The following is a 16,648-nucleotide window of genomic DNA, read 5'->3' as shown; positions in this document are numbered from 1 at the left end:
ATTAAAGTCTGTGATAAATATAATGCACAGCTTGCAAAACAAGCTATGCACTCACACTACAATTAGCATTCCCAGTTAAATTTTGCCATACGTGCAGAATTTTGCCCAGACTTCCTTCTTTGCACCCAAACCCCCCAGTGCAGTTCTGCCTTTTACCATTTTTGTATTTCATTCTGTGTATCCAGTGTGATGCAACCTTGCCCATGTAATATACACCCATGTCGTCTCACTTCCCTGTAAGCTGCTGATACAGATTCACTTTGTTACTTGCAAACTCTGCACTGCATTTATACACACTGAATTACCCCGTCTTCTCTAAATCCCTCAGATAATTCAAACGGATGGAAACAGGCTCACCGATGATCACCATCAGCAGCTCCGTCTCCTCCGCAGCGCAGTGATGATTTTCGATCCGGCATCCCACTGTTCATCCACAGATCAAACACCCATTAGTGCATCTTTAGGGAGTCGTCTCTGTAATGACATTGATTGATGAGATGATGAGATGATGATAGTCATGTTGTGGCAAATAGAAAAAGGAAAGCAAAAACTCAAAAAATACACTGCAGCTGAGGACACAACAAAGCAGATACAGTTGTATTGACTGTAGCTCTGGAGTTGGACAAGGTGCTGATTAAAATGCTGAGACAGTATCATTAATATTGGCAACGAAAGTGAGTCTGCTTCAATAAGTAGATGGTGTTTATGTGTCCCTGAGCAAGGCATTTAGTGCCAAATGGCCCAAGTGTAGCCGCCGATTACCGGCAAGAGAGAAATGAAGCTCCCCGGGTGGATGTAAACAACGAGACAACAATTTGTTTTGTTGAAAAGATTTTCATTTACAGAACATCCAGCTCATGGCAGTTCACTTCATACTGGTTTCCTGTGGTATTTTTCTCAAAAGTTCAAAGTGAGCACCAGTGTCGACAAAGCCGCTGTAAACCACTATGTTAAACGAGAACATCACATGACAATAGTTGCAACCCTTTTTTTTTTATTAACTCATCTATACCATCTGTTCTTGTTCTCTTCCTGCCCTGACACTTCAAGTTCACTGTGTGGGACGAATAAAGTTCACCTCATCTTATTTCTATGTTGCTCTTCTTATCTTCATTCCTAGCGCTGGTATCTGCATGAAGGCACTTCCTCCTTCATCACAAGTAATTTTGATATCTCGTCACTGCACAAAACAACTCCGAAAGTGTGATTTAATCCATGATAGTAAATGTGAAGCATTTCATTTGGTTCTTTTGCTCATGGTTTGTAGATCTTGTCGCACCTCAGGCGATGATAGTGTACATCATAAGTTTTACTGCCACATACACTAATACATATGCTACTCTTCTTCTTCAGTGGCCCTTTGTTAGCTGGGAAGGCAAAGCCAGCTCTAATTTCAAGCTACGGTAAACTAGAGCATAATGTTTTCAAGAAGAATAAAGAGCGGGAGATTTGGTAAATGTAATTGCATGACGTGTTGCGAAATGATTGGAGGTAATGTGAACCAGATGTAGACAGCAGTAAATTTGGCTTAACTCTCAATGTTACTGGAATTCTCTTTTAATTAAAGCTGGAGAAACTTTGCATCACCAGGATCAGTTTCATCTGTTACCCATAATGCTCTCCTACCATGTTGGGTTGCCATTATCACAATTAAATGGAGCATTTTGTGCTTTCTGCCCTTATCACATTACGTGTATATATGTAGCAGCAACATACAAGTCTATAGTCCTATGAGACTTGTCATTGCATATAATTACAGAGCCATTTGACTGTAATTAGGTGTGGTGTCATCACTAAGCTCGCCAACCACTGTAATTGGCTGCGGATAGACAACCAGACTGTCATCTCACACTGAATAAAGGAGCATTTTAATAGCAGCCTGTCAGTAAGGCCGTTACCTATTTTCCAGCGGCTGCGTTACAAGGTGTAGTGTGGCCGTGTTGAAACATTAGACTCTGAGCAGCATGACAGTGTACAGAAGATGATCGGCGGTCGCTCGCACAAAAGAAAATTGCTCGGGGATTTTCACTAACGTAACAGCACTGGATATTTGTTTCAAATGCACATGTGAGTACATTTGAAACAAACACCCAGAGGCGTTGCTTGTGGGAAATAGATTATCTCTTGTAGAGCTCCTCTTGACGAGTATATGTTTCAGGTCAGAGGACTCCAGGAAACATAACCACTCTAATCTAGTGTCCTGTTGAAATGCTAATACTGGGTTTAATGGAGGGAGATGAGAAGGCAGGAGCACGCACGGAGAACAAGTCTAGAGGGAGTGTAGGTACCTGTTGGAAACTCGCTGGAAGCCACGTGTGATCTGTTGAAGCGTTGCTGTCTGTAGGGGAAGTCATCCGAGACGCTTGCCGACTCCCATGTGAACACACCACAACTCTGAGCTGATATTCAAGAACTCACGCACAAGTAATGGAGTCATGGAGCTCCACTGTTGTACAAAAACTATATATACATATGTATAATATACAATAAACATGTCAGTGAGTCACACGGTTGCACCGGTGACACGATCCTCCATTTCCATGAACACGTTTGGGAGGTCGGCCGTAGGTTTAAGTCCTGAAGTCCTGAAGAAAATGCATTGTTGGTTTTCATGAGATTTGTTGAGAAAAACAAAAACACAGAACGACGACAGCTTTATCCTTTTAAGTGCAGTAAAAAATAATGTGTTCAAGGGCACTTAGAAAATATTTTAGCAATTAAACGTGATGCTGGTGTAAGCAAATGAACACAGCAACCTAAATGACCATATAGGTTGTCTGATACAATCATGGAAATCATGGGAAAAATGAATGACTAACCCTTTTATGTGGCAAAGGTCTGGTTAGGCTTAGGTACAAAACCCACTTGGTTTGGGTTAGATCATAGTTTGGGTTAAAGTAAGTATTTCGTTATGTTGGCTTGTATTAATAATTTAAATTGGCCTAAAATTGTTACACAGATGTTTTAGTTTACACTAGAAAAGCTTAATTTCAATATCTTCAGATTTCACCTCAAAATGTTTGGCTTGCAATTCAAATAGTTTTACTGTTAGTCATTACATTTGCTCCTGTTACATAGGATTTCATCCCAAAATTGTTTTGGAGGAAATATTATTATTATTATTATATTGATTGGAAAGCCAAAGGTTAGTCTACACAAATGACTTGAGTGTAGACACACCCAAACACACGCAAACTGATAATCTCATAGCACGCACACACACACACACACACACACACACACACACATCAATACATTTCACTAATACACACGTGCTCTCTCACACACACGTGCAAAGTTCAAACTGTCAGTCAGTCAGGTGAGAATCTGGAGAAGGCAGCAGGGTCATCTTCGTCACCATGGTAACAAGCAACACAGTGATGCAAGCGAAGCATGATGTCACTGAATAAATCTGTCATCCACGGCCTCCGGGTGTTTTTGTAGCCGCAGGAATTGTGGGGGATTTTTGTACTTTGGTATTGAGTAAAATCTGGCACCGATGTGAAACGCACAACAACGAGACAAAGGGAGGATTTCTCCACGAGGTTTTTCTCTTTCTTTTATTGTTTGAAAATACATTAATAGAACTTCATCAAAGCATGTCTGCTATCACAGTGCATACATGTCACAACACAGGAGTGTACATGCCCTTTGGGGAGAGACAGCGGAGGTAGTCGACTGGAGTTTGGAGCAGATAAAACATGGTACATCTGGCGACAAACTTCTTATACAGTATATGTTTACATGAACTGCAATATTCCGATATTAAAAGAAGACAAAACTCTGAATAAGAACTGTCTGTCACAGTAAATTATAGCACTTTCTGATGACTTATATGGATGGATGGAAAATATGAATTATTACAATTTTAGCAGCTTCTTTAATACGACCTTAACGCCCCTGAAAACCTGGTTTTTGAAGTATTGCTCGATAAAGTTAAATATTTGTGACTAAATACGCAACAATTAAGGTTTACATTTGGAAAAAAAACAAGATCAGGTTATTATTCATTAAAGGTTAAACACACTCAGCTAACGTGCTTCATCAGGACTACGTGGGTGTGGTTTGATGAGATTTGACCAACATTGTCCTGGTAACGTCAACAAACAACCCCACAGCTGGCATCAGAGCTCCATTCAAAAATCTCCATTCATTAATTTCCCCTCGGGGATAAACAAAGTATCTGTCTATCTTTCTATCTGAAATAATAATGTGTTTTTGTAGGACCAGTTGCTGCGAGTAAGAAACTGAGAAAATTGGTTTTCAGGGCAAGATAATATTGCTGTTTGGACAATAGACGCTTGGTGTTAAATGAAAAATGAAAGCTCGGGGAATTAAAGGTTCTACAAGTCATCCTCTGGGGACCATGAATGTCTGGACCAAATTTCACCAACGATCCACCCGATAGTTGTCAAGATATTTCACTCTTGAACCACAAAACGTCAACCTCATGGTGGCGCTAGTGGGAAAATCAGGGCATCTCCAGAGTCATTTGGGATTGATCATCTGGAATAGTTTGAGTTATTTCAGTCTCGAGTGACTGAGCAACCGACACAAACATCCCCAAATCAACAACATTCATCACATTATGCTGTAGGAGAAATATAGGGGTGGAACCGTTTACTAAGAACATATGTAATCAGCTTATTTGACATAGTGTCTTCAGCGGGATAACTGCAGTTCATGTAAATCTTATAACATGCTTATATAATGGTGAGTTGGTTTTTGCAGGTAGATTTACAGAATGGAGCGTGGGTATTTAATAGTGAACATAAGGTTATTCCTCCAAAATGGATATATGGAGTATTTTTAGAAAAAAAAGAAAAAAGAAAAATAACCATTTGACAATCTTACACAGATTTAAGACAAACTTTTGGCAATAACATCACAATTGTCCAGAAATTAGCCAAAAAACACAAAAAAAATACAGTCACAATATCACCAAGTAATGTCCATATCTTCATGTACGCTGCACTCGGTTCTTTTCTACCAGTGACTGTCCACTATCTTTAACATATTTTCTAAAAGTACATTATAGTGTGATGGGAGTCAAGTGAGGCACAGAGGTCCGTCCCGTCATGACGTGGGATTCACCTTCAACTTTCTGTCAAGGTAAGAAATGAACAGAGCTACAGTAAATATATCCTCACAGTTTGGCAAAAAAAATAAAATAAAATAAAATAAAAAATACAGCTGAGTCCATTCAGGAGCGTGTTTCTGTCCGAGGCCGCGCCCCAACTTCTACCAAACAACAACAACAACACGATGTCCCTTAAAATGTGCGACGGGAACACTGATGACTGTACAGCAGAGCTACAACAACAGCAGATTCAATGCAGGAAACACTAGCATTACACACACAGCGCACTGTACATACATCTTTACCATCAGACCATGATGCAAACCAATCAGAGAGATTTACAGCCATTTAGATTCACTCTTCGTCCTGCTGATGGAGACATAAACCATCCATTAGCAGCGCTGCAACACGTCACATCACGGCTACTAAGAGAGGGGGAAACATTCACGACACATCTAAACACAACTCATGCTGGTATATGTACAAACATGCGTCCACATGAATGTAAACATTTCTAAATCTTTATGAGATTGGCACAACATGTGACGCTGGACTGAGTCTGTGGTCTGCCGTCAGAGGTTCTTCAGTTTAGAGAGATAGTTTAGACATTTTGGGATTCGCTTCAGATGAGAGGATCGACAGCCAGCGATTCACATGTTATCGTTTCAGAAAGGAAATGTGAAAACTTGGTTTTACAAGAGGCTTGTGCACCGGCCTATTTCTTGTATTAATTAGTGAGCTTCAGAGGTGCTGGTACACAGATTTAGTTTCCTTCTGGCAGAATCAGACCAGCTGTTTCCCCATGTTTCCAGTCTTTGCACTAAGCTTCATATTTAGCGAGCACACACTCCTCTAACTCTAAGCAATGAGGCAAATAAGGTTATTTTCTAAAATGTGGAACTATTCCTCTAAAAGGTCGGATGTATGCAGTAATTTAATTAAAAGAAATGTAATTATTTATTATTAACAGAATACAGTAACTTTGTCTTATTATTATCTTTTCCAGTCTTTTAATCATTATTTTAACATGTTATTTCATGTTTGTTTGTTGTTCACAGGAAAAATACCCCACAATCCAAAGACTGGCCGACTATTTTAAAAACAAAAGTGTATTTCTAAAAGAATATCAATTAAATCGATGTCAAAGTACCAATGTAGCCTTCTTCATCACTGATAACTTAAACACAAAAGGACGGTCCGTCAAAGCTCAGGTCTTCGCTTCTCACTGGCTCTAAACTGACAATCACCAGCTGCATGGCGGTTTAGATTTTTAATAGTTATTCCTCATTTCTGGATTTCCCTTTCCTCGCAGTGCAGACGACACAGCAACCCAAAGGCACATCTCCATGACACGTTGAATCCAAAACAGCATGTGTGCTTCATTTATTGTTGGTGGAGCAGGAGGATTCATAAACAAAATATAAAGTATGAGCAGTTTGAATCTTTCGTGTTAAAAAAAACAAACAAACAAAAAAAACAAACCATATATTATGCAGATGGTTTGAAGAGCGTGACACACCTGACCTGTGAGCAAACATCTCTCCATCTGCCTCCACTCCGTCCAGCAAAGTGGAGAGTAATCAAAAAATGAACTGATACAGTACCGATACTTTCCCTCCACCAACATCACGCCCCCCCCTCCCCCCTGCAGGAGATTCAGGCACAAAAAAACAAGCGTTACGGAGGGAACACCATCGACCTGAACTGACAGCGACCAATGACGAAGGCCCTCTTTACATTTTGAGCACCTGGTAACGCACCCGAGAGGTGAGACGCGGTTACCACTTCCTGTCACACACGAGACAGGACGTAAAAACTGAGCACAACATACAACAGGCAAGCAGCTAGAGGAGACGCTGTTGCTGCGGGGACGCCTGAACGGGTGAGAATTTCCTGGACAATATATGAAGAGATCAGCACTTTAAAACCTATTCCGGGTTCCCACGACATCTCGCAACAACAAGCCTCTCTTCGCTTTTTCTGCTCGTAAAGCAACTAGAGAAAAATCATTTCAAGAAAGTTTTCACATTCTGTTGTGCTAAGACTCTTTTTCTGACAATTTTACATAAAGATTTTCTCTATAATCACTATAGATGTACTATAATGTAAATGTAAGGTTGACAAACAAACACTGTACACACACACACACACACACACACACACACACACACACACACACACACAAAAAAAAACACTATCTCCTACAGTATATTCACTGTTATTTTTCTTTTCCTCTCTTTTTCCAAAATGGTGAGGCTCAACCTATTCTGAAAAGAAAGAAAAGTGTATCACAGCAGAATCTGTCTGTTAGCATTAAGACGAAAGGGCAAACGGAAACAAAACAGTGACCCTGAGTTGGTGCCTGGTCCGTCCCGGGGGTGAAAAGTTTCAACAAGCTGCAAATAGAAGTGAAACAAACTGTAAGACCAGACATGAACCTTACTTTAACAGTCCCTGGTTATTAGTATTCTCATATTGTGCTTGTTGTGTACTTCTACATGCAGCTTTTTGACACTTCACCCGCATTTGAACAGGCCAAAGCAACTGTTGCAGGATCAGGCAGCTGGCTGAGTGTGCGTGTGTGCGCGTGTGTGTGTGTGTGTGTGTGTGTGTGTGGGACAGGAGGAGGAGGGAGACTGATGCAATAACCCATCAGTCCATTAAATCAGTGACCCCCCCTCCCCTCCTGCTCTCTGCTGCCTCTGCACATCCACAGACCAGAGGCTCGTACAGGTGAGTCTGTGTCTCCTGGGCATCACCTGACGGCTCCCCCCCCCCCCCCCCCCCCCCCCCCCCCCCCACACCCACACACACACACACACACACACACACACACACTGAAGGATGTTCTCCAGGACGAAGCTGTCACGTCCTCAGCTTTAAGATGACCGTGGCCAGGATGAGGAAGAAAGTGTTCCAGCCCAGGGTGACGGCGAAGCCTCGCCACACCATCATCCGAGACAGACCCCAGCCTGTCGGAAAGTGTTCAGACATAAAGGTCAAAAGTGGACACAACACATGTCAGAAATTAGCCCAGTGTATATTTACATTTTAAATATTTATACCTGATACAACTTTTCGGTGTCTCGGTTTGACTGCAGTAGAAACAGTGAGTGACATGGAGCTTTTTTTCCCCTGGGTTTTACCTCTCAGGCAACATGCCGGCTGCTCTGTCTTACTGTAATTAATATTATCATAAATTAGACTGTAAAAAAGCTCTTTATTGTAAGACTGATAAGACTAAAGATACAACATTATCTATACGTCCATGATGCTGAACATACCTTTCAGTGTGGTAAGAGCTTTATAGATACAGAGAATTACATAGAATTACAACCATTTCTATGGTTAGCATAGTAACATCATTTAATTTTATTTATCTAAGGAACCTCTGTCTTCATTATGCTGTTCTTAGTATTATAGTGTTTGTGTGAGCTTCATTTTATTTTGACTTACTTTGTTTCGCTCTGTTTGTTTTTGCAAAGCCCTGTTTCTTGATCTTGATATTTTATTCACAAATGCAAACTAGTGCATATAGTCACAGATCACACACAAAGGTTCACAGTTCATTCTTGACCTTGGAAACAGCAGTTGAGAAAACAATCTCACCACCCTGTGTCACAATAATAATAAAAAAATAAGGCAACTAACATCAATAAATTTAGAATTAATGGTGAGATACTTTTCTCATCTGTTTAGACGTGTCTTTCCAAGGTCGGTAATCAACTGTGAACCTCGGCTTTTAAGCCAATATGAACAAAACAAGATGTCCTCGAACATCAACAGCCCCATGACAACTGGCAAAACATCGTTGGCAGATGAAGGTCAAGAGATATTATTGAAAACTCCAGAACCTACGTGAAGCTTGTGTTGAGATTGTTCATAAATCATATACATGTGCTGTATATGAGCAGCGTCCTCTGATTAAAAACTGCAGAAACCAACCATTCCTCAGTAAGATGAGCTAGTAAAGCTCAAGCACATTAAGTCCAGCTTCGATATTATATCATCTAGTTATTGAGGTCACAGTGAATGTATGCATGTCGCAGAACATGGACACGACACATGGGGTGGGACTCTAAAGTGCAGGTGAATCCGATCAGTGAATGTGGCAGGGTGAAGTTTCCGTTCATCCCCCAAACTGAATTCTGACGCTGCTGACTTCTGCCTGTGTCTCGTCTTCCACTGCCCCTCTACGATAAGGTTTTTCAAGCAGGAAACGGCGGCTCTGACTTCCTGTGCTTGGCGTGTATCACGTAACATGGAGGCAGCTCGGGCCGTCGCCAGGTCTTATTGTTCAGAGACGATCGGGTCCAGAGGAGGAGACGAGATCGGGGAGACAGAGCGAAACCACTATACCTCACAGTCCGGGAAGCTGAGTTACACAGGACCCAGGGCTGATTAATGATTTAGACACACTGGCTCACACACACACACACACACTGGCTGTGCTGTGTATGTAACGTGACAATCTGACTCCCAACACACGCTAACTACATGCCACGCAAGCTACAGCATCTCATAACATTATGAAACTGACGGGTGTTGTGTAACGTGTGTATACGTTACCTCTGTACATGATACAGCGGAGGGCTTCAGAGGCGTAGGTCTGAGGGAGAGCCAGGCTGATGTAGCGCAGAGGATACGGGATACACTCCACAGGCCAGATGATACCTACAGTACAGGACGGAGAGGAGACCGCGTAAGACGCCATTTACACTTGCTCTTAAGATACAGTGTGTGATGCATTTACACAAGCTCTGGTTTCTCTTGTTTTGACCCTGCTGTGATGAGAGCTTTTACTTTATTTGGACCATCGAAGGCAGACGAGGAAGTAGCAAGAAGAAAAAAATAAATAAATAAATAAAAAATAGCACAATGTGAGGTCTTTAAAGTTCAGCACTGAAACTCAAAAACAACTGCCTGGAAACAGCGCTTGAGAAAACAATCTCACGACACGGTCCATTTAGCAGCTGTTCTAGACGAGTCAGTCATATCACATGATCTTCAGTGGCAGTTTGCCTGGTTACCATGACCTGCCGTTGCTGAGGCTGAAAGATAAAGAGTGTGCGATATGATCGAAAGCTCCAGATCAGCTACTAAATGGACCTTGTGGTGAGAATTTCCAAGAATTAACTTCTCATTGAACCTCAGCTTTTAATTCAACACGGACAAAAAAAAAAATCCTTTAAGTGATCAATAAAGAGGTAATTTGATTCCATGACTACTGTGCAAACTCCACCTGCTGAAGAAAACCATTGAATATGATTGACAGCTACAGAGCAGCTACTCAATGGACCTCGTGGAGCAAATGTGCGAGCAGATATTATTTCTAAGTCCTGATCTACAGTGTAAAACAGAGACTTGAGATATAATTATTCTTATTGATATACAGAATATCATTAAATGTCAGATGCATAATTACACATAAAGTTATAAACTGTTTCACTATTACGTAATATTAAAAATCTCACACAGACGGTTTAGTTTTTGCCGTTTGAAGCTTTTTTGAAACGTATTTCACTTTTTTTCTGATCTGTATGTTTGACTTCTTCTGCCTTTTTTCTGTCAGTGATACAGTGAGATTTTTGTTTTAATCTCCAGTTCTCTTTACTTGTAATGCAGCTGAAGTGTTAGAGGAGGATTGGAGACACAAGTCCTCCTGAAGCTTTTAAAGTTTTGATGTTGTGAACCAAACAAACCAAAGCTCCACTCAGGCGTACACCCTGTTCCCAACATCAAAGAGTTTATAATCAGCTTTTTCTGCTTAGATAAAGGTCCAGCAACCAGACACCTACAGGACTTTCTTTTTTACACTCATGCAGACTGCTTCAAACACACACACACACACACACACACACACACACACACACACACACACACACACACACACACGCAGAGACTGAGGCCTACCGCTGATGATGAGGTTGGGGTAAAAAATGCCCAGCGCGGCCTGGTTTGCGCTCTGCTCGTCATCGATTGCGGCGGAGATGACCAGGCCAAACGAGATGCCGGTGACGCCCTGCAGCACGATCAGGATTATGACCAGCACCAAGGAGCCTTCATTAGGCATCTGCAGAGAGAGAGAGAAAGAACGACAGGGGAGGAGGGGTGAGAAAAAATAACGGGCTCGTAAAAGTCGAGGGTTTCCTCGCGTACATTATTTTGACATGTACGAAACATTTTACATTATTACAAACAACCTGTTAGAATATTCTCCAGCAAATACAATCTTTCATCTTCATCTATTAGTGGATAAAAAGGATGATTCTCTATCTTTAAAAGGAACACAAAGCATCAAAGTCTGTGCTCGTACAAATTCCAGATGGACAAAAACATGTGGTAAATAAATCCTGGTGTAAAAGACATCATTTTCTCTGATCACACTGAAGCTCACAAAGGCGGCACCTCCCAAGAACCAACGCTCACGAACTTTCCCAGTTAAGTGTGGTCCCAGGAGTGGAGGTAAAAGTTCCTCCACTACATTGTGATTTTCTCTTCAACACAGCAAGGTCAAAATCTATCCGAAGATTAATGTGTAATGTTGTCCTCTGCAAAAACAGACAACAAAGTCTGGACTTCTAGTTGTAAAATCTCCTGAGCTGCTCAATGATTCCTGTCAGCCACAAACTACAAGGAAAACTGTGTGTTTCTTTTTTTAAATGCCGCTTTCAGAAAGTGCTAACCTGGCTCTGCTGAATGGATTTTCAATGTTAAAAAAGTAAAATGATAAATGAGTGCAGGATTCTTTTAAGAAACATGAGAAGAGATGAAACAATGAGATCAAGAGAAATGGAGAAAGAGATAAAAGAGGGGGGGAAAGGGAGAGACCCACAGAGACAGAAGTGCTCCCTGATATTCAGCCAGAAATACTGTAAGACATGAAAAGAAATGTTCCTGCAGATCAGGTTTGATTGTAAATCACACAGACAGAGGGAGGAGTGTAAATGGAGCAGCAGCGAGAAACAAAATCAAATAAAAACAGAGAGAGAAGTCTGTAAATCTCAGCTCAGCCGATACGGACGGATAACTCTCTGAACATGAAGAGAATCTGCAGACGTTGGTTGGTTGTGTGTGCGTGCGTGCTTGTGTGTGTGTGTGTGAGTGTGTCTCCCCTGACAACGTGCAAAAATAGACCTGCACCAAGAGGCCACATGACCACTCGGTTGCCACAGCAATCAAGGGTTGTTGTCGTGGCGATCCCGCAGTGATCCTTAGATACGGCCAACGCGGGAAGTGATTTATGGAGTGGTGGTCTCTTTGGACTTCAGCACCTTAATTAACACGCACTCTCACACACACACACACACACACACACACACTTTCAGACATGGACGACTGCACACGCCCATAAAAGCATGTGCCTGCATGGACACAGATACATTAACACACACACACAAGTGATATGTATCCTGCCTTTATCCGAGTGCCTGCTCCCTGTATTGATTCCATACAAGTCTATTGAAACCCTGCTGACCTTCAGCGTGCTGGACACACATGAGAAGATTTACAACACACAGTATTTCCTCTTCAGTATGCTGTCACAGGTACATTTCAAAAAAGAAAAAGAAAAAGAAAGATGCGTCATAATGTTGGAAAACAAAGGTCTGTTTGATGGTTAAAATGAATTATTATGGCTCTAATGTGCTGTAGGTATAAAGCCAGACTTTTGATGATGTAATAAAAATGCAAATGAGCAGAGTAACGGGGTAGCGGGGCCTGCTGCATTTGCAAAACATTAACCTCCAACCATTAACCTGAAACTCTCCACAAACCAAATCACATTAGGAATGCAGTGACCTTTCAGAGGCTCCTCCGGTTTCAAAAAATCTCCCCTGAAAAGTGTCTTTTGTAGCTCAATAGTGTGAGAGAGACTCGTGTGTATCAGCTGTACTTTAACAGTAACTGACAGTGTTGTGGTTTCAGTAAAGGTTAAACACGATTTGCCCTGTGGTGTGTTTCTCCAAACACAAAACCACAACTATTAGGGAAACAAACAGGAGGGTGAATGTGTCTCTGTGATACTTTAAAGGGAAAATGATTAATTATCTTCTTTTTTTTTTAATACAATCAAACAATTATTTAGACGTGTATTAATTTTTATCGATTATTGGGTTTCTTTATTGCTTATGTTATGTTTTCTTGCTGTTACTTTCTTCCGTGTGGATGTCGTTTCCATAACACCCATTTTCTCCAATCAATAAAGTTTCATCTCATCTGAAGTGCGTGCTCGTGTTTGTCAGTGTAGCTGCGTGTTTTATGGGACGAACCTTGAAGACGAGCAGGATGAAGAGGAGCAGCAGGATGATCTGAACGCTGATGACGAACAGCTGAGAGAAGAGGTGAGCCAGCATCGTCTCCAGGGAGCTCACACCTGGGAGCGACACACCGACACAGAAACATTAAAGTGTCGTTCAGTCACAAGCTCCGTCCAAAATCTCTTATCAGCAGTAAATAGGTCATCAATCAATCTCCTCTCAATCTAACAAATTTACATACATTATTAATCCTTACAAAAATGTAATTTACACATTTCTATACATATTAAATATTTTAAAGATGTAAAATTAATAATTCATCATGTGTTAAAACAGCTTTCTAGCTGGTAAACATCATCACATTCTGCTGTGGTCATCTTACTCCCCCTACTGGCTGTTTCTAAAATTACACTTAAATGATTTATAAATTGGATTCAATTCAATATTCAGAGCCTTTGACCAACTTTTCCCACTTAATAAATAAATAAAAATCTTAGAGGGGTAATTAATTAATACAAATGAATGTTATTTTACAGAAGACAGGGGTAAAACCAGGACGGACACAATCTGACAAACAGAAAAAAGCCAAGTATGACGGCAAGTCATTTAACCAAGTTTTAAGTTTACATGCAATGGGAAGGTGAAGCGATTGTGTCGTATATCTAACAGAAGGACACAGCTTTTGTGTTTGTGTAGGAGCAGTGTGAGCCGTGACCACTCACCTGCGACCCAGCATCTGTCCAGAAGCCCCTCCTTCCTCTCCAGGACAAAGGAGAGAGCTGTCAGACCCACGGCCAGGTAGAAGGTGATACTGCAGCGCCAGAGAGGGAGAGGAGAGAAACACACCAGAAGTTTAATGACAGTTTGGCATCTGGTTCAATCCCAGAAAACATGTGAGTAAAAGACATGTTATTATCACACATACATTCATTAACACAGGCGCAGTGTGTCAATAAAAAGCTGTTTCACATCTCCTGCCCTCATCACACTGACCTGAGCACAGCTCCCGGTGTCACAAACGTAGTGAAGTCTGTGTTCAGGCTGCCGTAGATGGGCTCCTCAAACTACAAGATGCCAACAAGAAAAGACTCTGTTATGCAGCTCACAGCATCAGCAGAAACACAGCTGCATATTCGGCTTGTTTCTCTTTTATGATTGCAATACAAACAGGTTTTTATGCATTTCTACATCCTTATCTCACTTGTTTTTATTCCATAAGCTCCTTTCTTACCTTTATTGGCAGCGCGACCAGGTATGACATACCGCCCAACTTATTCTCCACGAAAGCCTGCAGACACAGCGTTAACAACACCAGTCAAGCATATTTCATTTCATGTTGCAAGGCAGAATGTAAATATTGCCTTAAAGCAAGGGCACTCAGCCAAGTGTGTCATGTTCAAGTGTGTTTCTTCTAGTCTATACTGACTCCACTGACCCACATGTGTCACTTTACACTGTAACGTCACGTATGTTGTCAGACGTCTTTGTATTTACTGGGTGTGTTGAATGATTTCTGACTGTATCTCTCCAAAAGCAAAATGAAAACATCTGGATATTTGCGCACGGCTCCAGGTGACGAAGCAGGAAACGGATTTCTACCTGAAAGGCATCGTGAAGCTTCTTCTGCAGCATAAAGGCAATTTGTCGATCTAGAAAAAAAACAAACAACAAAAATGAGCCACTTCAGCTTCACAGTAGAAGATAATGTAAATGTACATAGAGTGTTATGTTACTGACTACATTTCCTTTTCTGTATTTTCATACATGTACAGGACATGTTAGTTAATCCTTTTATTTTTATATGAGTGAAACACAGACCACGTTTCTAAAATATGCCGATCGGACAATGTGATTTCTGGCTCAAAATCTCATGCTGGATTTTTACATTAACTTGCACCAAGGAGTTTATTGCAGTTCTGCAAAGCTGACATTGAAAAGACAACGATCCGTGAGAAGGTTTTTGCATCTTACTTGTCAGGTCCAGCCAGACGTGTACTGACCCACCATCGACCACCTCTCTGGAAACCTGCCGCTGGATCATCCTGTAAAGTCAGGGACAGAGTCAGGATCTGAAAAACCATGATCTGAGTTTGGAAATCAATTTAAAATTCAATAAACTATCAATAAAAGTGGAACGCAAAGGTGCAACAGAAGCCAAAATAAAAGGGGTGAAGGTGCTGAGGATGCAGATGCTTCTGAATATCGTCTGTTCAGAAGTCACTGGCCTTTTATCAGTGAAGAAGAAAAATAAAGTTTAACAAACCATTCGGTGTCTTTAAATAACCACACTACATCCTGCTCCAGTGTTTGTGTGTGTAGGAAGTCTACAAGCAGACAGGCGTACTTGCAGGTAGAGGAAAGCTGTGGTTGTTTATCTCTTTGCCTCTCAGAGATACTGGTGCAATAATGCCTAGTCCACACAGTAAGTAACAGACAATGAACAGATGCAAACTTTTCACTTTATGAAGTCACATCTGGTCTATTAGAGTATTGTGTAACATCTGACTGTGACTGAACAGTTGAGATTATTTTCACCCGTTTTCCTCAGGCAGGTCTGTCACGTGAGCGGCACATGATTCAGTCAGGAGGAGCGTTTTATTGGCTGGTGCTAAGCTGTGACCTGCCCAGGTGTGTTAGGGACAGGAAGGACCAGACTGTCTACCCAAAGATCTCACACACACACACACACACACACACACACACACGCACACGCACACGCACACGCACAGGTATACACAGCACAGTGATTAACACCTAGAACAACTCGTGCCCTTTACCCTCCAGGACTGACTCATCCTCACATGATAGCAGTTCAGGGGTGTGAGCTGGCGTGGTTTGATTTGAGTGTGTGTCTCTAAGACTGAGCAGATCTCAGGACATATTTAAATGTTAGTGAATTCCTTTATCAACAACTATTACTCCTCATATGAGGAATCCAGTACCGGTGCATAAACAGCTACTGAATGACTGGTAACGCAGTATAACATAGCTCTAATCATTATCAATGACATATGACGTTACATAAATAACTCTGTACAGTGTGTTAGAAAGTATTTACTTACTGTTTATACACATGAACTAATCAATAACAGGCTGGTTTCAAAACTGTTTTACTCTGTGTTATCAATCAATCATGTTTATACACCAGTTAACTACCATTTAAAAATGTCCTTTACAATTACATTATAGTGTGTTATAACATATCACAGATGTTTATTAAGTGTTCATACAGGGCTTAAATGCTAAAAAAGTAAAGTGTTACCATGGTTACACAAACACTGAACGCTTTTTATGAAGATGGAATTTAAAG

The 16,648-nt window shown here is 41.2% G+C and overlaps 1 protein-coding gene across 1 annotated transcript in view; it reads right to left on the bottom strand.

The window, feature by feature from the left end:
- Positions 1-5,481: 5,481 nt before the first annotated feature.
- Positions 5,482-16,648, bottom strand: part of LOC111227473 (ABC transporter G family member 23-like) — a 28,380-nt gene continuing 17,213 nt past the window's right edge. Inside the window, exons 12-21 of the mRNA XM_022752991.1 lie at positions 15,310-15,380; positions 14,938-14,987; positions 14,570-14,626; positions 14,332-14,402; positions 14,061-14,149; positions 13,351-13,454; positions 10,994-11,153; positions 9,650-9,754; positions 7,917-8,052; positions 5,482-5,502 (exon numbers count right to left, since the gene is read on the bottom strand). Of these exons, the coding sequence (XP_022608712.1) occupies positions 7,946-8,052; positions 9,650-9,754; positions 10,994-11,153; positions 13,351-13,454; positions 14,061-14,149; positions 14,332-14,402; positions 14,570-14,626; positions 14,938-14,987; positions 15,310-15,380 (814 nt within the window). The 3' untranslated portion in view covers positions 5,482-5,502; positions 7,917-7,945. The remainder of the gene's footprint in view (positions 5,503-7,916; positions 8,053-9,649; positions 9,755-10,993; positions 11,154-13,350; positions 13,455-14,060; positions 14,150-14,331; positions 14,403-14,569; positions 14,627-14,937; positions 14,988-15,309; positions 15,381-16,648) is intronic.

Source organism: Seriola dumerili, unplaced genomic scaffold, assembly GCF_002260705.1.
Source record: "Seriola dumerili isolate Sdu_G_001 unplaced genomic scaffold, Sdu_1.0 BDQW01000187.1, whole genome shotgun sequence".
NCBI lineage: Eukaryota > Metazoa > Chordata > Actinopteri > Carangiformes > Carangidae > Seriola > Seriola dumerili.
The sequence above is the reverse complement of the archived record's forward strand: the minus strand, read 5'-3'. Positions and strand labels throughout refer to the sequence as shown.